This window comes from Neopsephotus bourkii, unplaced genomic scaffold (genome assembly GCF_033783945.1).
Source record: "Neopsephotus bourkii isolate Nb327-2 ecotype Australia unplaced genomic scaffold, CSIRO-AGI_Nbou_v1 NB_39, whole genome shotgun sequence".
In the NCBI taxonomy this organism is placed as follows: domain Eukaryota; kingdom Metazoa; phylum Chordata; class Aves; order Psittaciformes; family Psittacidae; genus Neopsephotus; species Neopsephotus bourkii.
In genome coordinates, this window is record NW_026900556.1 from 1,403,395 (window position 1) to 1,427,149 (window position 23,755).

Sequence of the window (23,755 nt, forward strand, 5' to 3'; positions counted from 1 at the left end):
AAACCAACTTTACTGAAGCCCTGCTTTTTGAAGAGGTCCGATCCTCTTATGCCTAAACCAGGACTTCCCTGTGTTATTTTGGGTTGTACACATGTCCTTTCCTTTCCTTTGGCCATCTGCTGCCTTGGGTTTGGGCTGCACTTAGAAACCTTGGCAGAGCAAGATGGGTGTGTGTTTTAACGTCCTGATTCCATTTACACAACTGCAGCAGGGTAGGAACAGTGTGCACAGCGTGACCTGGTTTGAGAGGAGCACTTTGTCCAGAGGTAGGCTGCTTGGCTGGGAAATCAGATCCATTATACATACAGCCTGGGTGATAAAAGATTAGTGAAAGAGGGAGTGAAAAGGGCTTTTATGGATCTTGGGGAATACCAAGTCTGTTCACCTTACCTGTGAACATTTTGGAAGCAATTTTCTTCAGTAGAAAGAACAGGTTTTAATATTTCCAATGATTATTCCCATTCAGTTGACTCGTTTAAAAGCAGCTTTGTGAAACATCAGCAGGTTTGTGTTCACTCATTTATTGCAGCTTTGTCTCCCCTTTGCTTGGGGTACAGAATAATGCAGAGGAATGACTTGGGTTTAACACTGTAGGAAATTCAGAATGCTCTTTTTAAAGCCTTGGTTAGGGTTTTCTTCTGGTGTGTGTTCTATATCTTTGCAGGTTGGAATGCATCTCAGGCCTCCCATTTTAGTCAGGGAATATATGGCATATCATCCAGTGATGAATCTGGATGTGCTGCGTGGATGATTTCTGTAGTTAGAGGTGTTAAAGGAATGTGGTAGACTTCTGTGTTACCCATCAGACATCACTTGACAACCTGATTTAATACTCTCCTCACACTTCTGTTTTTCTGGTGCTCTAAGTAAAGGTGGGAGCTGCCATCAGTGTAACCAGGCTTTGGGAGCTGCAGTGAATTATCTGACTATTAAGAAGAGCGTTGGGATCACCTGAGAGAAACAGTGCTCTTGAACCAAAGCTGAAGGATTTGTTCAGCATTAAATGAGTTTCAGAAATGCTCTGTCTGCTTCAGTGCAATTAGAAGTCATGCAGTGAAGCTGATACCCTCCACCTTGTCACATTAAGAGGTGCTGTTAGTTCTCGTCTTGTGTTTGAAAGGTCTCTTTGATTCCCAGTGGAAAGGTGCAGTACACAATTCCCTCTAGATTAAGCAGTTTGCAGGTGCCCTTTCATAATCTGAGAGGTTAGATTGGCTTTTTGAAAGTATCCCATCTTTATTTGAATGTTCTTTCAGTTGAAGACAAATAAATGGGTTCTCCCCTTGGTTCCCAAGTGAATTGCTGTCAGTTTCTAAGTTCTTCCCTTAATATTACTCTAATTTTTCAGATCAGCTTTGGTTTTGTCTACCTCTGTAGGCGTACCCATTGAGTGAGGAAGCAGCTTTTCTATGTGAAGAAATGTGACTAAGAACTGACTGCTGTTCCAAAGAAATGCAAATGATGAAGCTTATTTTGTGTGTCGCTCTGTGCCAGCACCTGGTGTGGAGTGACACAAAAATCCAACAACCCCAAAACACCAAACACACGCTTGTGAATGAAAATCATAAGTGTCCAGGTCAGATGGGGCTTGGAGCAACCTGGTCTAGTGGAAGCGGCCCTGCCCATGGCAGGGGGAGTGGAACTGGATGAGCCTTAAGGTCCCTTCCAACCCAAAGCATTCCATGGTTCTAAACTACCCAGTCTGATTTTTATGCTGGGATTGGTCTTTATCATTTAAGGTAGGCAACAACTCTGCTTTGTAGCTGTGAACTGTATATATGCACTTCAAGTCACTAACTTAACCAAACCTATAGACATCTACAGAGGACTTTTAATATAGCCAAAGATATAGTAAATTACCAGTAGATATGTCTGAAATACATCATAGCCTGTACTAGAGACAGATGGTGGAGCAGAATCCTGCTTTAGTGATTAACTGAGGTTGGAAATCATTTCCTTGCATTGCAAGCCAGTGTCTTGAGCAGGCAGCCCAGTGCTGTGGATCCCTGCTCAAGCAGATCCCCACACAGTTGCTTCTGAGCAGCCTTGAAGGGACCAGGATCTCCAAATTCTCCAAGCAGCAACAAAGCAGGGCTTAGCAGGTCAGAATTGATCTATTGAGGCCCATCTTACATAAACATCTGAGTTAACTGTCATGTGCTGGGGGATAAGAGATTCTTTGTGCTGCGGCGATACTGTTACTAAGGCAATAACCTTTATGCTAGATCCTTGCAATTAAAACGTTAATGCAGGATGAGGCCAGCATAGAAAGACAGTTATAATACTGTAGGAATTCAGGAGGGAAATTGCTTCATAAACCAGGTTACTCTCAAGAAGAGTGTTTTGAATTTGCCTTAATCCTTTTGCAGAAAATATGCTGGCAGCTCTTTAATGTAGATGGTTTTATAACCACTGCAGAACTTTAAACATAAACCAGCAACATTTTAATCATGGAATGGTTTGTGTTGGAAGGGATTTTAAAGCTCATCCTGCTCCAACTCCCTGCCACAGGCAGGGACACCTACTAGAGCAGCTTGCTCCAAGCCCCTGTGTCCAACCTGGCCTTGAGCACTGCCAGGGATGGGGCAGCCACAGCTTCTCTGGGCACCCTGTGCCAGCGCCTCAGCACCCTCACAGGGAAGAGCTTCTGCCTAAGAGCTCATTTCAGTCTCCCCTGTGGCAGTTTCAAGCCATTCCCCTTGGCCTGTCCCTCCAGGCCCTTGTCCCAAGCCCCTCTCCAGGTTTCCTGGAGCCCCTTTAGACACTGGAGCTGCTCTAAGGTCTCCCCTTAAGGAGCTTTCTTCAGGCTGAACCAGCCCAGCTCTCTCAGCTTGGAGGGGGTCCTTCAGCCCTGATTAACCCACATCTGATTATTCTGTCAGTGTTTTTTAATGTGAGGCCCAAGGAAGGATTTCAAGCTCTGAAGTGCCTTCGAGAGTTAATAAAGCCAAGGAGAATGAATTGCTGAAAAGCCTAGAAGTGAAAAGAAATAAGCTATATCTGTGAGACCCCTTATTATCTGTGTTCAGATCCTGAATGCTCGTCTCTGTTGGGAGCTGTGAGGTAATGTAGCTCTCTGCCAAAGCAAGCCTGCCCTTCCCGTGCACGGCTGGAGGCAAGGACCCACTGTGGGAGGGCAAGTAGAGGCTTGGAGTAGGATGCAATCCCCTCTTCTCACAGGGTTTTAGAGCAAAAATGACATGTGCCATTAAAAGCTAAAGCTGGTGAGCACTGTAAGTAGTCCTTTGTGTGGAAATGGGAGGAAAATCATCAGAATTAACCTATTTCACACAATTTTGAAGTCATCAGCTTCTTAGTTGCTACTGAATGTAGTTATGTCAACAGAGATGGAAGAAGTCCTGTTCAAAAGGGGCAGGAAATCACATTCTTCCCACAAATGCAGCTGAAGAAAGAGGAGAGCAGAAGGTGCCTGCCTGATTACAGCCCAGTTGCCATCTGTTCTCAGGTGACTCTGGTGGTGTCCTGTTTGTATGCTTATCCAGCTTGGGGTTTAAAACAGTTACGACTCTTCTTCTATAGCTTCTGCTGAAAAGCGGCTTGTTTCTATTGGCATCTCCAATTTATTCATGGTCAACTTATGCCATTCAGTTCTTGCCCCCTTATCCTAAATAGCTTTTCTCCCTCCATAGTGTTATTTAGCAACCTTAAACTGCTCAATCTTCTTTTTGCAAAGATAAGCACATAAAATATTCTCTATGCTCAGAAGGGAAGCGTTTCCACATCATTTCTGTTTTGAAATCGTCTGTCTTGGGCTTCATTTCTGGTATGTCAAATGAAATCTGACTAATGCTTTGATGCAGCAGTGCTCATGTTAGTAATAGCCATATGGGGTGAGTGGCTGGGAGTTATTGCGTGCGTTAGTACTAAAGTAAGTTCTCTCCATCTCTGTCACTTGCAGTTGATGCCCGCAGTCAGTAGAAGGTGGGCATCAAAGAAATGAGTTTTATTTCTCTCTTAGATCCTTCTGCATTTCTTTATTAGGTAATCTTTGTGAAGGTTGGTCTTTAAGCCAGTTCTTGAGAAACTGTTAGTAAGCTTCCTTGGTGGTGGGAAGTATGATGAAATCTCTTCTTTAGCTGGTTCTTTATGTGTTTCAGTTCTTACACTACTCTCTGCTTAGCAGTAACATCCTATTCAGCATCAGAAAATGCTTTGCTGTGCACACACTTCTCTGATTTGTCAGTCAAAAGGAGAAGGAAATCAGTGTTTCTGTCATGGGCTACCTTTTGGTAACCTTGTGTTTTCTTTTTAATTCTCTTTATTCTCATATTTAAGCATACTCAGATTTTACAAACATTTGAAGGTTGTATTTTCCATGCTGTCGAACATCCTGTTATCTGATGCCCTGTTTATTCCTACTTCAAGTCTATAATAGTCCATATAATATATTAGGGAGCCTGTCTGTGATCACTGGAGCAAAAGTACTCATTAAGCAGGCTAAATTTAGATACTTTATATAAGAAAGTTTGCAAAAGTAATAGAATAGAGGTATGAGTAATGTCTTTAGGTGAAATAAGGAGCTTGTCTGGTTGAAGCTTTAGGATCACGCTGGGGAGGAATTGTTCTGGGTGATAAATGAATTTGTCCCTTTAGAAATGGAGTGGGATGGGATGGCACATGGCGTGTATGGTGGCGAGGAAAGGTCAGTCCTTGTTTATGGAGCATCACCTTCCTTCTGGTCTGCTGGAGAAGAGAGAAGGTGGCACTTTTTTGCTTGGGAATGTCATTTTGGCCTAAAACCTTGGGGGAGGCAAGACTGGAAGTTAAAGTAGTATCTGAAAAACGGGTTTTGGAAGCTTTTACATGCTCAATACCTGACCTATTAACAAAGAACTTGATTTCTTTGAGCTTGGCATCCTAGTCTGAATATATGGTTCCTTTTTCTTAAAAGCCAAGATACATTTGGTCAAACTTACGAATTATTCCAACCATTAAATACAAACCTGCTGAAGTAAGAGAAGGTTTCTGTGTGAGTGATTGGGATGCTAGACAATTACCTCAGAGAGCACCAAAAAATGTTTAATAACTGTGTAATGACAAACTTACTAGTTTTGTCCCATTGGGATGGGAATTCCTGCATGCTCCTGTGGTGGTAGCATCAGGAAGAGATTTGTCTATTGAGAAATGGTGTATTTTAGCTGTCAGGCTTGGCTGTTACTTGAGGAGGGGGGTGGATTACCAGCTGAGTCTGAGCTCATAGAGGTCTTCATCCAAAGAAAAACCAACCAAAACCTAAACCACCACCCAACCTATCCACCAGACTTTCTTTTCTTATCAGAGAATGGTTTAGTATTCTTGTGAATTTGGAGGCTGAATAGCGGGCTTGTTTGCCTGGGAGCCTGCTTAGCAGTTAAGAATAGTTCTTTATCTATCCCATTAAGACTGTATTATTACACAGAAAAGTGGGTGGTATCCAGTTTTACCCTGCTGTTGGCCAACTCCCAGCAAATCCCTACTGATGTTGGAAGATGGAACACCAACAAATGTTTTCTTGAAGGATGAATTCTATGGTTAAGTCAGTGTGTTGTCTCTTGAAGCTCTGATAACGCTGAGACAGGGTATGCAGCATTCATTGGTGGTACTTCTTGATGTTGCAGCCTCACTAGCACAAAAAGCCTTTGTTTTCCAGGAGCATTGAGCCATCATGGAAAGTTTTCCCAGATTAATTGTTCTGGTTTGTTAATCTCACCCTTGGAGCTTTATCTCTGGTGGTTGAGGGAGCTCATGGTGCTGGGGACCTTTGAGAAGGTTCTGTGGGAATGGGATGCTCTGCTCCGCGAAATAATCCAACCTGTTGTATCTTTGTGGTATCTGGTGTGTTAAATACGCTGGCTTTTGTCTCCCAACAGCTACATCCCCTCGAGTCTCCTCAGAGCTCGAGCAGGCCCGGCCTCAGACAAGTGGAGAAGAGGAGCTCCAACTGCAGCTGGCTCTGGCCATGAGCCGGGAAGTGGCGGAGCAGGTCAGTGCCCGTGTAGGTTTCCAAAGTGTCCGTGCTTTTCTAGTTGAACTGCAGTGCTGTTTTTCTCAATGGCAGCTTGGCTTTGCTCCAGGTGGAATAGGGGGAGAGGAAAAAAAAAAAGCCATTTTGGAAGATGTTACTCTTTTGTGTTCTTTTGAAATCTCTTTTTAAAGTAACTTCTGCCTCCGAGCTGTTGAGACTAGTGGAAGATGACAGTCACTTTGCGAGAAGACTTTGTGTGGGAGGATGTTAATCATCACATTACTGAAGATGCTTTCAGTTAGGAAGAACTGAAAACATGACTAGTCCTGAAAACCTTCATTAATGGGGCCAGCATAAGGAATGTCAGTGAATTCTGATTAGAATGAGATTTTGAACAATCTGTTCGTTCGCTAAGATTGGAACAGAAAGGTGACAAAAAGTACTAAAGTACATAAAGAACCTGATTTAAAGTAACTTAGCTCCTCATCTATCAGGATATATAGGTATCAGTAACATAATATGGGTTATGTTACTGTGTTAATTCTTAAGAGGTTCATTCTGAAGTTTGGAATAAATGCTGGAATCGTGGGTAAAATGTACTGCATGTTAATACATATAACAAAGTTGTTGAATCTCAGCTGTGAGTGAAGATTCAAGCTGGCTATGCTGAGTATCTGTGATATTTTAGTCTTCCTGTGACAACTTTAGCTTACTGCTGTGTGTTGAGGGTTAGTACCTCTGTGCTTGGAAACTATCACCCAGTAAACTTTGTCATTGTGGAGCAATAAAGAGCATAAAAATCAGAACCTGATCAGTTGAAATAGCTTAACGTAATCGCAAGGGAAATACCAAGTGGGGAATTAGTCAACTTCTGAGAGCTGTGATGCAAACCAAGACATTTAAAGTGGTTGAATGTGCCCCAAACGTGGTAATTGACAGATGTTTAAAACCTACTGGTTTGAATTCATTTAGTGATCTTTTGTAACTGTTGCTTCAGGTGTGGAGGGAAGCTGACAAAAGCCAGGAAGATTGAAGTGTAAATCCCTGTGTCCTTCAGTGGTGATTCGAATGCTTAGAAACATCACAGTTTAGAGATGGGATATTTACTTTAAGTTCTGTGGTGCTCCTAGCATTCCAACCCTAACCTATAATTCTAAGAACATTCAAGTTACAGCTTTCCCATTAGGTGTAAAACAATACAAGGGTGAACTTCAGTCAGCCAAATGGTTGTGATCACACTACTATGGTGGTGTTACAGGGTCAGCGTGCTCCTGACCTCTGCTTGAGCAGGAATCACAAATTCCACTCCCCCATTTGTGTTATGTCCAAGTTAGAACAAAGATTCCCAGTGATCCCACTGTGCGTGCCTGCGCTCCGAGGGTGGCAGGGAATTCTGCCCAGGCCTTCCCTGGCAGAGTGCTGCCAGGGGGGCCAGGCACTTGGAGGGAGCAAACAGCACAGTCTAGGCTAATGGTCTATATCACCAGTGTTGATTTCCTTTGCAGGAGGAGCGCCTCAGACGCGGAGATGATCTGAGATTACAGATGGCTCTGGAGGAGAGTCGCAGAGACACAATTAAAATTCCCAAAAAGAAGGAGGTAGTGCCTTCGACTAAGAAATTCCCGGTTATGCTGCCAAAAGCTGAAATACAGTAACACAAAAATAGCTTAATACTGAGCTCTTTTATGCTTTTGGGAAATGGCTTTGTTGTATAGCTTAAAGCTTCTTCCATGCGGGTTAAATTTCAAACTATTAATCAATGCAGGTGTGTAAAAGGAAAAACTAAAGAATTGCTTCTTCACTCTCATGGGTTTGTACTTGGGGTTGCTAATGCTCTTGATTAAAGCTCAGATTATTCCTGCCCTCAGCATACCACTTTGTTGGACCTAATGGATGCCCTGCCCTCGTCGGCACCGGCCCCACAGAAAACAGAGCCTTGGGGACCTCCTGCTGTTGCAAACCAGACTGATCCCTGGGGAGGATCCACAGTTGCAGCTACCGCCTCTGACCCATGGCAATCATTTGGTAAGAATAAAGTGCCAGAAGGAACGCTCAGTGGAGTTTCTTGCTTTTTAATGTTGAGCTTTGTGAAGTTTCTCAGTGTACAATGTCATGCTTGATAACAACAGTGTGTTAGTCCATTCTGATTGTTTCCCATACTCTGGAACTAATGTTTCCCTAACTCATCTCCAAGCAGAAACAAATGGAAGTTGCCCTCTTTTGAAGCAGCTGGGTTTTGTGTATGCATTTGAATCTTAACAAAGAAGAGAATGAGTGAAGCTTCTGTATTCTTTGTAGAGCAAAAACAACTGGAGGGATGGATACTCATGCTTTTCTAGTTGTGTCCAGTGTCATGGGGTTAGGCTCTTGGCAGTATTTAGTGTAGTACTTAGGCTAAGTGCGGTGGTTGGGAAAGCCATAGATCTGCATTACTGTGTCTTTAATTGCTCCTAATGAAATGTGATGTGTATGCCATCAGAACCAAACGGATTAAATTGTTTAAATTGAGTTTTTTATACTAAAGAAACAAAAAAAGAGCTTACCACTTTAAATACTCACTGTTCTATAAGCTTTTTGATACTAAGTTCATGGAATGAAGCAGAAGATCCAGTACTTCCCACCTCAAAGAGCCATTAAGCCCACTATTTTTGTGTGTCTGCTTTTGCGTGCATGTTTTGCTGCCTTTGTAGTGTGCTGGTTTCTGGGTTAGCCAAAGTCTGATCAAGGAGTTACTCCTTTGCATACATAAGTTGATGGCTCCTCATAGGATGTATTTAACTTGCTACATCTGTGGAATTGGATCTGTTTTTATGTTGGCTTTGGAAGCTTTTCATGAAGACTAACAGCTTAGTTCTGTCACTTTTGCTTCAGGCTGGTGATTCTACAACCTCTGCTATAAAGTGCTTCAGAGTGCATTAGCATTCAGCACACCACCCTCCAGATTCCTGATGCAAAATTTGAAGCTTAATAATAAAATGCATTACTTTTTCTTCCCCTCCTCATGGTGGCATTAAAGGCACCTACATGGCTGCTGGAACTGCACTTCATTGTTTTAAATGTAGCCTGTTTCTATTATGGTGATAAATTGCGAGCATGAAATCAGAGACAGTCCAAGTTTAGGGCCCTGAGGCTGTTCAGTGTGTTTTTCTGTGGTTAAAAACCAAAATCCACCTTCTTCAAATGCTGTGCTCAATCTGTCATCCTCTGACAAGATTTTCCTTCCTGTAGCATTTCCTCTCGGTGGCTCCCAACTTTATTAATGCCATAAAACAAGCCTTTGTTGCAGCTTGCTGGTGTGTTTGGCTCCCAAGGAATAGTCTTGAAGGTGTAAGATTTATGGATTTGCTAATAAAAGAGTGACTCATTTCACTGTGTTTCTCAAATCCTGCCTGTGCTTTGGCAGTTCAGTGCTAATGGAAGCTATGGGAAGGTGTCTTCCCAAGTGCTTTAATTCTGTGCGCTCTCTTTATGAAAGAAAAGACATTCCTGAAAGCTTCCACTTATGCAAAGTGCTGTCGTTGGCATTCCTTGTGTGGCGTTGCTCCTAACTCAGCACTAAGGGCAGATAAAGGAAGTGTAAGTACAGATGTGGGAATAGTTGGGCTTACTTGGAGAACTGTAGCATTTCCTGATCCAAAGCTGCAGCAGTGGTGCCTGTTGAGGCAACAAAGATTAAAGTGACAAATTGATGAAACAATTCCAAAGTGGCAAATTGGAATCGTGCCACTGTGTGGAGCATTGAATTGGTTTTCAAGACTCTTGTGATGCCAAGGGGGTGTTCATATGTAGTTTTAAAAGATAAACCAGTATTCAGTTGGAACTGGAAACCCTTATGGTGGTTAAAGATAATAGCTATGTACTGCAGGGGTAATTCTGGCCTGCTCTTGGGTTATACAGCTCTCATTTAGTACTTAAACCATGACTGGTGGAGAGGTTTCACTGGGAAGAGGAAATGGGTTTGCATGTACTATTTGACTTGAAGGGAATTGATCGCTGTAGAGTTGTGCATTGTCAGTACTGGCTTCCCACTCCTCCACTCTGATGGCTGAGGAGGGGCAGCAGCTATGGATGACATAGGAACGAAGCAAGAATGATACCTTCCAAGATAGACCTGGCCCACCTAAAATGTGGTTTGCTTCAGTAGTCCTGGGTTAAGCCAGAATAGTCCTGGATAAGCCAAAATAGTTTCATGTAATGGTAGAAGGAAGAAGAGGTCACCTAAGCTGAAATATGATAAATTAATAGTGGGAGGAAGAAGATAAAACTGGCAGGAAATTGTGTGTAGAGAGACAAGTTTTGTTCTCTTTCCTTCCCCTTTTACTGCTTTAATTTGGCACTTGGCACAAGGAAGCCCTAACCTTGAGCACGACTTGAAGCAGTTTGGTAATGTGAATTTGTGGGAGAGAAGAGCTGTCAGCATCTCCCAGTAAAAATGGGAAGCCTCAACATGTAGGCATTAGGTTTAAAAGGAATACAGGCAGGGGTATCAGTGGCCAGCTTAGATCTGGGGCAGGAGGAGTGCTTACAGAGGGGAAGAAAAAAGCACAACTGGTTCAGGGAAGCTCCTTGTATTTTGGGAAATAAAAGTGTGGTTAAAAGAGTTTGAAAACCATTCCCTTTGAATCTTACAGATTTCCTTGTTCAAGTCTTAGTATTGTACAGTTCATACCTTTTACATACAGGCCTTTTAGAAACCTTCTTTCCCATGGGGTCATAAACATACCCTTTAATTTCCTTCACCTTCAGTCAGTTATTTCTATTGTGGTGACAGTGTAACAAAAGCAAGTTTGTTTTCTTGTTGGAAGTGCAGATTGTTTATTATGTTTTATTATGTGTTCAGTTTCAAATAGATTTGTTTTACTCATCTGCCTTGCACAGAGTTTACTTGTGCTTGTTGTTCAGTATGTGTGACAGATGCTGAGGCTTATCAGTATTCCTGATGCTGAACTTATTAATACTAGACACTTATTGGTGTCTAGTGTTAATTGGCAGGAATGGCTTATAAAATAGATTAATCTCCAAGGGAAGCTTTCCAAAGTGAAATGGCACTGACTTGTGTTCCTGCTGCTTCTTCTGCAGGTGCCAAACCAGCTGCTTCTGTTGACCCTTGGGCAGCACCAACGGCATCCACAGCTCAGACTCTGTCCAAAAATGTTGACCCTTGGGCTCCTGCTCAGCCATCTTCTACTGCAGCAAAATCTTCAGTGGATCCTTGGGGACCAGCACCTGCAAACAAACCTCTCTCTACTTCTGGTGAGAAACAATCTCATCCCATAGCCATATTTGAGTGATGGAGGCGAAATCCAAGTTATTTTCTTGCATTGGATGGTTAAAAGAAGTGATATGCTGAATGGTTTGCAGAACTGGTCTGTAAAATAAATGGCAGTTGTAATAGCTGGCTGCATAAAGAACTTCAAATGGAATAATTCTGACTTAGAGCTCTGAATTTTTGTTGCTGCTTCCTGCTCTGTCCCCTTCTTTCCTTGGTGTCTGTGGACGCATGCTGAGCACTTGACTGCTGCTGCCGTTGGGTTTGGAATGGATTTTATCTTTAATGAGACAAGGACTTAATTTCTGGAAATGAATGATACTGTAATTTTACCTTTCATTATGATAAATGGCTCTGAGATGGATGGCTCTGCAGATGTAGATTGACAGGTTGAGCATCTCCACATTCTGAGGAGACTTTTAGAGGTGCAAATGAAGGTTTGTTACTTCAGACTGAGGGTGTGAAAGCTATCCCTGTGCCCTTGTGTAGCAGGATGCAGAAGGTCTGATGTAATTGTCTGTTCATGCTCCGTAACTAATGCAACCTTGATGAGTCCTAATACCTGCTATTTTCATGTTGGCACTGCGGCTGAATGCATCCTGAATGCATTTTCTGCTGGTCATTCATCTCAGTGCATAATAGACAAAGGAAATCTGAGGACTGCAGAAGTTGTCTAATCAGCTTTTCACTGGGCAAAGGGCAATAACTGGATCAGTATGAGAATGGTTCTTTAACTATGATGAGTCCCTGTTCTTGATAAGAAGTATGGTTATTGCAATCTTCACTTGTGCCCTTGGGGTTTTCTGTCTGTGTTCTTTATGGTACTAAATTCGTACCTTTTTGTGCTTGAAATGCGTTGAAGGTTAAAAGTTAATCAGAAAAACGTTTCAGCTAATAATAATTTAAAAACCAAAGCAAACTGTAAAGCTTTTCAGGAGTGTGATTGCTGATGATTTAGGTGTGGGTTTTCTTCCTCCATTCTGAGGTAAGGATGTGTCCACCTTTGGAAAATGTAATACTTTCACTGGTTGCAAACTATGGGCGAGTTCTGGTGCTTTAGCTAACAGGGCTTTTCCATCTCTACATGGCACAGATAACCTTTGCTATTGCATTCCTCCTCCCTTTAACTTCAGCAGCATATATCAAATCATCACTTAAGTTGTAGCGATGCTACATTTGTCTTTGGAGCTATATTCAGAAGTGTGTTCTACTTGAGGGCTGATTAACACACTTCATAGTTTAGGCTGTAAATTCATTGCTGTTCTCTTCTGCAGTGATATTTACCTGCCTATATGTCTCTAGTGCAGACGCTCAGTAAAACCCCAGCAAGCTGAGTGTGCCTTACATTAAGATTTCAAAGCACACTGCTCTGAATTAGTTGGCTAATACTGTAGGAAAGGACAGTGTTCTCACATATATCCGTCTTCCTGGTCCTGAGTAAGAGTAGGAGCACTCCAGCTGATCTGAACTGCTGCCCCAGCACCTGACAGAGTGGCTTCTTGGTACACAAATGGGCTACAAATTGCTTTCAGTAGGATCAGATGTGTGATACAACTGCAGATCTGTTAATGACAGGGCTGTCTTGTTTTGAACAGGAAGTACATCTTTTGACCTCTTCAGTAATTTGAATGGTACAGTTAAAGATGATTTTTCTGAATTTGACACACTTCGAACTTCCAAAAAGCCAGGTATGAATCAAATTCTCAGCATGTGGACAGTTTGGGTCATAATCTCAGCAACAGATGGCTCTACTCTTAAATCTTACTTCAAACAAAATATACTTTCACAAAGGAAGAGATTAAAGCTGGTGATAATGCAGCCGTAAAAGCCTGTTGTTAACATTTTGGCCTGTGCATGAACTTACGGGGAATGGGCCTTTTGCATTGTAAGGCAGAGAATTCGCTCTGTAACCTTTTGCTGCATTGACCCAGAAACTTGTTGAATGCTGTAAATTCAGAAGACAAACGTGTTTGGAGTATGGCTCAGAGAGTCAAAGTGAACAGTGTTGACTGCATTTCTCAAGCATGTAAATTCCAGTGTACAACAATAGTAGGAAGATGAGAATATACACTTCTGTGAATGCTTTATTTGTTATTTGCTTATTAGTCACTAAAATAAAAACTGGCAGAACTTAACATCAAAATGTACTTTCAGGATGGTTCTGCCTGAGAGGATGGTGGCTAAGCTTTTGTAACACAAAAGAGACAACCTGGGTGGAATCTAGCTAGGAAGGGTGCAGCGGTGGTGTAGTGCAAGAGCAGAAGCCAAGGCTTTTGAATCTCTTGGAGACTTAGTCCCATCTGTTGCAGCATAGCTGTGAGGATATTCATCAGGGCAAATCAGGTAGCACCTTCAGGAGCACTGCAACTCTTAACTATAGCTTCTTCATCCTCTCCTAAAGAACATTACCTGCTTGCATGCTGTAAGGGTGTAACATGTACTGAAACACTGAAATCTGACTAACACAAACGTTAGATATGAAAACATTTCTGCTGTGAGACTTGAGGGTTTTCTTTGCTTGACTGTGTAGGTTAATAAGTTTTGTTTTTCTCTTTGTGTTGTTTCAGCTGAATCAGGTTCCACTTTGCCATCTCAGCATAGCGGTACCACAAGTCCTGATCTCTTTGATTCCCAGCACTCAAACGTGACATCAGGCAAGCAAAGTGCAGCTCGGAAAACCCCTGAGTCTTTTTTGGGCCCCAATGCTGCTTTGGTGAACCTGGATTCACTGGTGTCTAAGCCACCACAACCTGTTACTTCACTGAATCCATTCTTGGCACCAGGTTTGTGTCTGCACATTCTTTCAGTTTTCTATTTTAACTTTCCCATCCTGTAGGAAAACTCTGCATAACTCGGTCCTCTTTGATTTAATATAGACTGGTTTGGGCTTGTTTTCTTGATGACTTCAGCCAGCAGATCGTGACGGAGAGCAGGAGGGTGAGGCAGGATGGTTTCAAGCTATACTGCTGGACCCTGAAAGCAGTTTCTTCTCTTGCATCTTGTCTGCTGGCTGAGCTTGGTTCAAACAGTTTCTCGTCCACTTTTGCTCTCTCAAAATGAGAAAGTTTGGCTGTCTTTAAACCAGCATAATAAGCCAGTTGTATGATAGAATGGTTTGGGTTGAAAGGGGCAATAAAGCTCATCGAATTCCAACACCCTCCCATGGGCAGGGACACCTTCCGCTAGAGCAGCTTGCTCCAAGCCCCTGTGTCCAACCTGGCCTTGAACGCTGCCAGGGATGGGGCAGCCACAGCTTCTCTGGGCACCCTGTGCCAGCGCCTCAGCACCCTCAAAGCTCTCAAACCTTTGATCAAAGCACTCTCTGAAGAGAATACCCTTTGTAGTTCTCCTGTAAGTTGCCCCCTGTTAGAAATGGGGCTACTTCACCTGTAGCAGATTTAAATAGTAACACTAAACATGTGGATGATGCATGTGGATTTTAAAAGCTATTCACAGGCACTGAAGTTTCTGTGTAACACTTGTATGATGAAATACTTTAAAACACTAGTTCAGTATTTATTTTCTTCACTTTTCAGTGGAAAAACCCAGCAGTTTATTAAACTCCTTGAGTAGGAAACCCCCCCAGTAATTCTGAAGAGCCTTGGCAGTGCTCAGCCAGAGGAAGTCTGTGTATCTGCCATTACCGGTTACTACACAAAGTTTATAAGGGGTCACTGGGGCATCCAAATAACGCTACACATGTACGGTAGGAGGAATTTGTAGTGTTGGCAGCAGCCCAGAGAACCTCAAAGGCTGGGAAAGTTACTCTGTGCTTTTTCTAGCAGCGCTGTAATTCGGATACAACTTGTTTACTTTATGAATTCTTGTCAAAGCTCAGTGCCAGCAACATGTACAGCTTCAAAATGGAGCTGACTGGATGGGATCGCGAAGCGAATGCACAGAGCTGCAGTAGCAGATTGCAGTAATGGAGGGCAGAGAGCCTGCAGTTCTCATCTATAAGGCACATTTAATGTCATGGTTAGGCATGTTCCAGGTAACCAGTTATGGAACCTCTTTCTCTCTCCAGTGACTACTGTCAGAGGTGGAAACTACAAATCAGCAAAGGGGTATTTTGTGCAGTTATAGATCCAAGGAAATGGGCTATAGTCATGCACCAGTGCAGCCCCAGCTTGCTGAATGGCATCCACTCCTGTTTCTCTGCCTGGAGCTTTGAGGCTGGGAGCGCATGGGGATGAACAGGAAGTGTATTCTTTAGCAGAAAAGCCCATCTCCAGACCTCGTGTTCATGGAGGTGTGATCTCTTTCCTTCTTCCTCCTTCTCTCAAAACTAGGCGCTGCTACAGCACCAACTCCAATCAACCCCTTCCAAGTGAATCAGCCTCAGCCACTTACTCTGAATCAGATGAGAGCGAGTCCCGTGATGGGAACCAGCCCTTCTTTCAGTGCTGTGCCACCGATGAGCATGGAGCCAATACCTCTGTCTTCCATGGCCCCAGTGCCTGTGGGAATGGCACCGATACCAGCTATGGGCACTGTGGCATCTCTAACGAGGATGGGCCAGGGTCTTAATGTGAGCATTGCAGGATCAATGACCCAACCTCTTCACAGTACAGGAATCCCGCCGTCAGCATCCCAGTCTACAAATACAACTAACCCTTTTCTCCTATAAAAGACCCAATTAAAGGAACTTTCTTTTCATAGTGTTTCCAGGCTGAAGTCTTTACAGCAAAATGAACGTGGCCTGTGTGGACTGAACGGTGTGTAAGAGACTTGGAAGTAGATTTGCAGTTTACAGTTATGATCTTTGAAGAGTTGTCTCTACTTACCAGTTAATCTAAATCTAGTCTTTGCTACAGATGGTACCTTACTTTGGCTTGTTGAGCATTATGTGAAATGTTCAGACTTTTCACCAAAGTTAGATTCTGCCCATTTTGTTACTTTGTTAATCATTTCAATACACTTTCTAGGGAGAACCTGCCATTTTACAACTCCGTTGGCTATTTTGTAGATGTCAGATGATGTGCTGGATCCTGAAATTACTCTTTACCTGCATCTGTCACTTCCTAAGCCCATACGATAGACCTGAGATTCAGAGTGCTAGTGAATGTTTTGCACATAACTACACACAGTTCTAGACTGTTGGTTCACCCATAGTCCTTACTCTTAGAAGAGAACGATTGCGGAGGGCCCAGGTGGCTGGTTTTTATGCATTAAACATTGCAACGCAAAAACGGCACTGCTTTCGTTTCAGAGGCTTGCCTGAGAAAGCAAGCTTGTCTCAAAAGGAAAACAAAAACCCCACAAGGCAAATCCAGACAAACCCCCCCCTCCCCAAGAACCTTCTCAAGTTGTCGAGTATAACGTGTGCTGTCGTATGCAGTGTTGAATTTGTACACTACTCTCTAAGGACTCGTGAGGAACTCTCTGTGAGTGGCATGCTGCACTCGTGCTGAGTGAGTGTCCTGCTCTGTGCTTGTCCAGTACCAGCTTCGTTTGGAAGTTTATCATGTGTATTTTGTTCTTTATTTGACTTACAATGTGAGTTGAAAGAGGTAAAAAAAAACCAACCCAACCTAACAGAAATACAGTGGGACAACTTGGAATCCAATTTCACCGGGGCAAGCTTTAAAACTAATTCAGGCTTAACCTTGCTATATGCAGTTACTCTTGTATACTTTTGCACATATTTTGTTTAGTACAGTTTCATATTTTGAGTTTGCAGAGTTACCTAATAGTCCTTTTTTTGCTAATTTTTATAATGTGGTTCTTATTTAACTGTCTGGTTTTGATAGATTTATCAAGTCTGGCGGAAAAATTAAGATATTGGCAAATGTCATTTTTATGGTTAATGCCCTCTTATTTATGGTTTTAGCTCTTTGTTTCTGTAAAGAGAGTTTAAAAGGGAAGATTAACACTAAACTATTTACTTTAAATGAAGTATTCATAATGCAAATCGAAGCAAATTCTCGTGACTAATTATTTTTAGATGAATTGAATTTGAGCGTAACATGATTTCCGACTACATTAAAAAGGAAAAAACACTAAAGTCGCCTTTTTCCCTTGATTTGTTCCCGTTTTTCCCATCTCCAAACCGGACATTGGGCCTTTATGAAGATCACAAGAGAGAGGCTCTTTTTCTTCTTGTAGTAACTTCTTGAGATGTTTAAAAACTCCTAATGTACAAACACGGCTCCTTAATTTTATTGACTAATATTCCCTTATGGAAGGTGCGCTCCATGTTAATAACCGGTTCCATTGACAGCTGTTAATTGTAAAGGCTGAGTTATACCTGTTAACTTGCATGTCTGGACTCCTCGGCACTAAACCACGCTCAGGTTTCAGCCAGTGTTCCTGGTGGAAACCTCGTGTTCCCAGAGATGGCAACGCTTGAGCTCTGCTGTCAGAGCAACACCTATATCCACAGAGCGAGCAGAAAGAGATGTCTTGGTGCTTGCTGCTGCAGTGAGGGCATCTTTGTGAATGAACTGATTGATGCATCTTGGTGGCCTTTCCCTAACTAGAAGGAGGGGAACAAGCAAAAAACCCCCCTAAAAGAAATTGCCAGGGTTGCGTGTTGTGGTGTAATGATGCTGTGTGGGGCTGTGCGTGTCCAGCGCAGGGAAGAGGCACTGGTTAATGTGGAAGGGACTGAGTTAAACCTTCTGGTGGGTAGGGGAGGCTGAAAGACTATCAAATCTAGGGTACAATCACAGATTTTAGCTGTGTAGGTCAGTGTAGCTCTGTTAGTGTACGGAATGCTAAGTGTGTGGATGTTTCTATGCAGATTGTTCTATCCTCTTGAGTACTATGGAATTTGCAAGTAGGATTCAGAATATTCATCTGCACTTGGTTTTTATATAGGAGGAAAGAGAATTGCTGTCCACACCCAGTATGTCTTTAAAACAAAAACCCATTCATGTTGCCTTTCAGAATAAGGAAAAATACTTTACTTTTTTTGTGGTGGTGAAGTTATTGAAAAGTGTAGACCAGGAAGGGTGTGATTGTGGTGGACGGGAAGGAAAAGCGTTTTCCAGCTGATCTGTGGCAAGATTTCTCCATCATCATTTTCCCAATTTAATTTCATCCACAGTGTAATTGAGGTCACTTGATGTCACTTAGTTTGTCACCTGAATGCGTTTAGATGGGGCTTTGTCTCTTCAGCCCTAAAGTTGTAACCCCATCCTCTTGTTGAACACTGGTTTTGGAGGCAGGATGGGGTTGGTGAAGTCATCTGCAGTTCAGAGTTGTGCTCTAGTGTCAGGAATGGATGAAAACATGCTGTTTGTCTGATAGAGCCCTATCTTAAGGAAACTGGGGAATGGAAAAGGGTTGAGTTACAGTAAGACCTCATTAGTTTTACATCATATATAGATAGATGGATATATATCACACAATAAACCAAGCTCTGAAGCGTCATTAACCTGGCCTGTGGTGCTGTAGAGCTTGAGACGAAGGCTTGACCATGACAAGACACCCAGCCTGGTGTGAGGGTTGAGACAGGAGCTGAGTAGCAGAGGTTTGGTAGATCTGCAGCTGCTTTGCTTCCTGGGCTGGAGCTGTGCCCATGGGCAGCAGTGGGGATGCTGCAGGGATGTCCTGGCCAGGTGATGCTTCAGTTGTGTGCAGAGTGGTAAATCTGAGGATTCAGATTTAGAGGAATTCTTCCTCCCTCCTCACCCTCCCACTTCTTCTGGCATGGAGAACGTGTGCATATCCCATTCCCATCTGCTCTGGTGTATTTCTCCAAACGCATTTCCCTTCCCCCCCCCCCCCCTTCTTTTTCTCACTTGCAAAATATACTAAAAGTGCTTTGGATTTATCAAATGTTAGTAGCCCAAAATAGCCTTACTGGTCAAATTGACCAAAGAGAACAGTGTGAAATATTTTATAAAAAAGGAAGAAAAGGAAAAAAAAAAAAAAGCAAACCCTTGGCATAACTTTAACACCCCCCTTTCCCCCAATAAGCTCAGTTATTTATTCAGTTTTATACCCTAGAGAAACTAAACTCCATGGAGGGGACAGGGAAGGAGAACCGTGGTGGTGGGTTGTGGTGTTTACAGTCTTTCTGAAGCCCCGTAGCTACGACAACTCTTGTTCTCCATCTTCCCTTTTGCTGTTACAGATCCTAACGTGTACTGTACGTATTAATATTGCACAGACTCGCTGAGAAATAGATGGGTTATTTTCCACAGCAGTATCTCCCAAGACTCCTCTTCCTTTCCCTGTTACAACTGAAATCATCACCAAAACTGGTTTCATAAGCCCGGGAGCCGGCTGCTTTCGATGAATTTGTGCTGACCTTTGACATTATTTACTGTATAAATAATTTATCATGTGTACTATTGTATCATAATGTCTGTATCTTTGTGTCATGGTTTGTTTTCTTTCTTCCCCCCCCCCAGCAACGTCACAAATGTGATATTGAATGCCATCAGAACAGTGGAAAGACGAGGGGTTTGTAGGTGACTGGTCAGAATTAAAACTGTATTGCTTATATTCCAGCCGTGTTGCTTTTTCCAGACTCTGCCTAAGTGTTTTATGATCCCATTGGAAAAACTGTCACTGCCGTGCTTGAGTTCTCCAGAAAGCTCATGGATTGCTTGAGGTGATGTAAGGTTTGTGCTCAAAGGCCTGGGGTGCTCGGAGAAACGGAACCGTTGTGGGGAGTGATGCTTCTTGTACATTGTCAATGTGATTTCTTGGATGCGTTCAGCGCTTTCCTGGGGCAGGCCTGCTCTTGCTGTGAGAAAAGAGGGTTTCTTAATAGATCACTTAAATGGGAATCCGTTGAGACCTTACTAACTCAATAAAAATGAAGACTTGTTGTGTTGCAGGTGACTGAATTGCTTCTTTAAACAGCGCTTCCGGAGGGATGATGGAGTACGGGCTCGGTGGAGGCTTCCGTATGTATGTCAAGGCAGGAGGCTGGGGAAGGAGCGGCTTCTAGAGCTCATGGAGTAAGGGCTGGGGAGCTGGGACAGAGCTGGCTTTGGGAGTCTTTGCATCCCATTTGCAACAGTTCAGTCTTGCCCTTCCCATTGACCCAGTGGCCTTGCGGATGGGGTAGCAGGGAGCCTGTCTCCGGGTGGGAAGTGATTCCAGCTTCTCATTGTGGATGGTTTAAACTGAAGGGCACTTCATTAGGAGGCTGCTTCAAGAGCTACCTCTGCAGAGCCCCTCTGGGCTTCCTGTAGTTATGGTCTGCTGCCAATTGGACCGATCACTAATCAAACCCTTCACTTGGTGCCAAAACCACAGTGGTGGCAGGGACCTGTTATCGGAAAAGCAGCCACAGGGGGAAAACCCATTCATTTGGGTTTCAATTTGATTCATTTTGCTGCTGCTTTTGGGCTGGTAAAACAGCAAAACTTCCTTTGCAGGGCTGGCAGCCCAGGTACCTGCTGCTTTTGGTACCTCTCCTTTTCCAGAAGGAGGCGTCTTCTGTGCATGTGTGAGTATTGCTGCTCTGGGTGATCCATACTCCACTGTTTGATTCGGGCCTCATGTTGAAGTAAAGCAGGAAGGGTTCAGAGTGGAAACAACTGATTCTTAATACTCCTTTAGAGGAGGTGGCTGCTGCAAGCCAAGGGGTTGCTGGAGGGAGCAGGAGCTGATAAAACCCATTGGGAGGTAGCTCTGGCTGTGGCTGAGCCTTCCTCTGGCCTTAGGCAAGCGCTCTCCTCCTGTCCTGGGTTTCCTCTTCCTCTCCTGTGAAGTGAGGTGGGATTTCCCTGCCTTTGCAGGGGAAAAGGGCTCCCTGGATAAAGTGGGATCGAGAGGCTTGTCCTCCCCTTGCGCTGGTGCTGCCCAGGTGGCTTTGCTGAACACATTCATTGCTGTTACCTATTGTTTGTGCTGGGCTCCTCTGCTTGTTTGAACTGAGGGCCAGTGGCTGGGGCCAGCTCCTACTGTGGCTTTGGCAGGACTTCTACAACCACCTGCAAGCTACGTTTCAGAGAACCAGTGTGGTTTATGCAGCCTCGTGTTTGAAAGCTTCCACCTTTTCCAGTCATCCACTTCCAGGTAACCTCCTCCCTGTCCTGCGAGCTGGGACACAGGGATTTGTAAAGACACAGGTTTGGGAGCTCAGAATTAGGAACTGCAAGGAGCTGGTGGTGCATACAGTGGTAGCAGTCCTGTCTCTTTGTGCTTTGCTGTCAATCCATCGTACCCTGTTATCGTTGGAGGTTGGAGTATCCATGAGTGGAAGTTCCCTTTGGAACTTCACTCCTGCCCGTTACCATGAGGGTGGTTAATCCCCAGCACTCTGATGGGGAGCTTAGAAGGAGGACTGGCATCCTATTGGCATCCAGAGGTTGAAGTATTAGTTAGGAATGGGGGAGCGTGGTGATACCTTGGTTGGAGATGGAGCACCCTCTGGCTTCGCTGTGGGGACTGGGAGCTGAACCAAACCTGGCTCAGATCCTGGGGCCCTCAGGTGTTAAGTAAAGCACTTTTAAAGCACTTGAGCATGTTTGTGGCCACCAACAGCTGCTGTGAGCAGAGCAGGTTCTGGTGCACATCCATGTGTGCAGGGAGGGGGACAGCGTGTGCTGCTAGACTGGAATGGAGCCCTTGGGATGGTGGGAGCTGGTATTCCATGGTCATCGGTGGCTGTGATAGAAGCAGCCTGGACACTACCTGATTGTTCTCAACACTTGTTGAGCATTGAGTGCCCATTCTCATGTGAAGGAGAATCAGTGACGTTTCAAATAGCTGAATGAAGTGGTAGTGAAGGTGTTTGTTTTCTAGGCTCCTTGTGCTGGTACCTGACATGAAATCGCACCAGGGCATCCTTACTGCCAGTATTGAGGTTCAGTTGCTTCAGTATACTCTGGGTGATACTCATGAACAGGTACCGCATCACTGGAGGTCGATGCAGCATCCTTAGAGCTCAATACAGCATCACTGGAGCTCGGTGCAGCGTCACTGGAGCTCAGTGCAGCATCACTGGAGCTTGATAACAGCATCCTTGGAGCTTGATAACAGCATCCTTGGAGCTCAATACATCATCACTGGAGCTTGATGCAGCATCCTTAGAGCTCAATAACAGCATCACTGGAGCTCAATGCAGCCCCAGGGTCCTGTTGTTGGCAGCAGAAACCTTCCTGGAGGAAAGACTGTGTTTAGTAGCCCCTGATACAACTACCTCATAACTCCGTTGTGGGAGCACTGGCCTTTGGGAGCCACACAGCTGAGTTAGGGCCTGGAGGAGACCTTTGTCTGGGTGAGGGCTGAGTGGCTCCATTTGATGCTGACTCAGCGTGGTCTTGTCCTACCAGCCAGCCCATCACTAACCCACATGGGATTCCCCATAGCACTGTACTCTAGTAACTTCTAAGATGGAAAATCATCAGGTACCTTCCTTCTGCCCCACAGCGGTGAACACAGAACCTGTACAAGTCAGGCAGTGGGGTTCATGTTCTCCTTGAAGGGCTTTTTGTTAGGGAATGAAACTGAGGGCTGTACCCAAGCTGGAGGGAGCTCTTTCTGCTTGCTATAACAGCACAGAAGGCTTAGGAGACCGTGGGCTGCCTGGGGTTGTGTTGGGTGATGGGGATGGGGTGGGTTTTGCTTTCTCAATGTCTTCATTAGCAAGTCTGGCACTGAGTGCAGTGATGTTCTGCGAGGTGAATCTGGGGGCTTGAATATCTTGGCCTGAATAGAGGCATAAAAATAGAAACCTGCAGCAGTTCCTGCTCCTGCTGATGCTTCCCTCGCAAGGACGGAGCCTGAATCTCTGCACCCTGCTGTGAAAGCAGCTCCTGTTGCACCCTCCCTGCTCCGCAGCCTCCCTCCTGCGGGCTCAGGCCTGGCTTTGGTGGCCAAGGGCACGCACTGGTGCAGGGGGTCCTGCTCCCTCGGTGCTTGTGGCACTGGGGGGTGTTTGTCCCATGCTCTCAGGATAAGGGGCAGCACCACTGCACTCAGCAATCCCCATGGAGGAGCAGGGAGAGCTTGGGCATCCTCCACACCACCTTGGCAGCACCTCCAGCATCTTCCTAAGGGTTGAAAACTGCCACGAGGGGGCAGGAGCTGGTGCTGCTGTTTCTTGTTTTGGTGAAAAGGGCTGCAAATGCCAGCTCCTAAAGATCCAGGCCAGGGTGACAGGGCCAAAGGGGGCTGGAACTGAATGACCTTAAGGTGCTTTCCAACCCAAGCCATTCCGTGATTCTCTGATTCTATATATCCAAATGTTTTTCCTCCTTCTGGAAGGTTTGGTTCCTGAGCTGCTGTTTGATCCATGGCCTTGGCTGTCTCCTAGAGTGGTTCCTATGGTGGGAGCAGGGAGCTCTCCCCAAAGCTCCTCCAGAGCAGGAGAGCAGAGGAGGGCTCCTGCCAAGTCCCCAGCTTCATCTCACTCTGTCTGATGGCCTGGAAGCCTCATCCTGTGTCAGGACACAGGCACTGAACCAAGGCTTTTCCCCTCCCGTTTGCATTAGGAGGTTAATGGGCAATTCCACTGCCTGGGAAGAGACTTCAACAGGAGCTGCAGCACCAGCTGAGAGCCCCCACCAGTGCTTGTGCCAACAAGGGACTGGGAACTGCGGGTTTGAATC

The 23,755-nt window shown here is 44.4% G+C and overlaps 2 protein-coding genes across 3 annotated transcripts in view; both read left to right on the top strand.

The window, feature by feature from the left end:
• Nucleotides 1-17,241, top strand: part of EPN2 (epsin 2) — a 42,288-nt gene extending 25,047 nt beyond the window's left edge. Inside the window, exons 3-9 of one of the 2 annotated variants that reach the window (XM_061346623.1) lie at nt 5,871-5,983; nt 7,471-7,563; nt 7,834-7,990; nt 11,045-11,218; nt 12,830-12,922; nt 13,802-14,017; nt 15,527-17,241. In XM_061346623.1, coding sequence (XP_061202607.1) covers nt 5,871-5,983; nt 7,471-7,563; nt 7,834-7,990; nt 11,045-11,218; nt 12,830-12,922; nt 13,802-14,017; nt 15,527-15,864 — 1,184 coding nt within the window. In that variant the 3' untranslated portion in view covers nt 15,865-17,241. The remainder of the gene's footprint in view (nt 1-5,870; nt 5,984-7,470; nt 7,564-7,833; nt 7,991-11,044; nt 11,219-12,829; nt 12,923-13,801; nt 14,018-15,526) is intronic. The other variant, XM_061346633.1, reaches the window with a different exon arrangement.
• The window catches only part of LLGL1 (LLGL scribble cell polarity complex component 1), a 363,828-nt gene that overhangs the window by 164,987 nt on the left and 175,086 nt on the right, over nt 1-23,755 (top strand). The window lies entirely within an intron of this gene.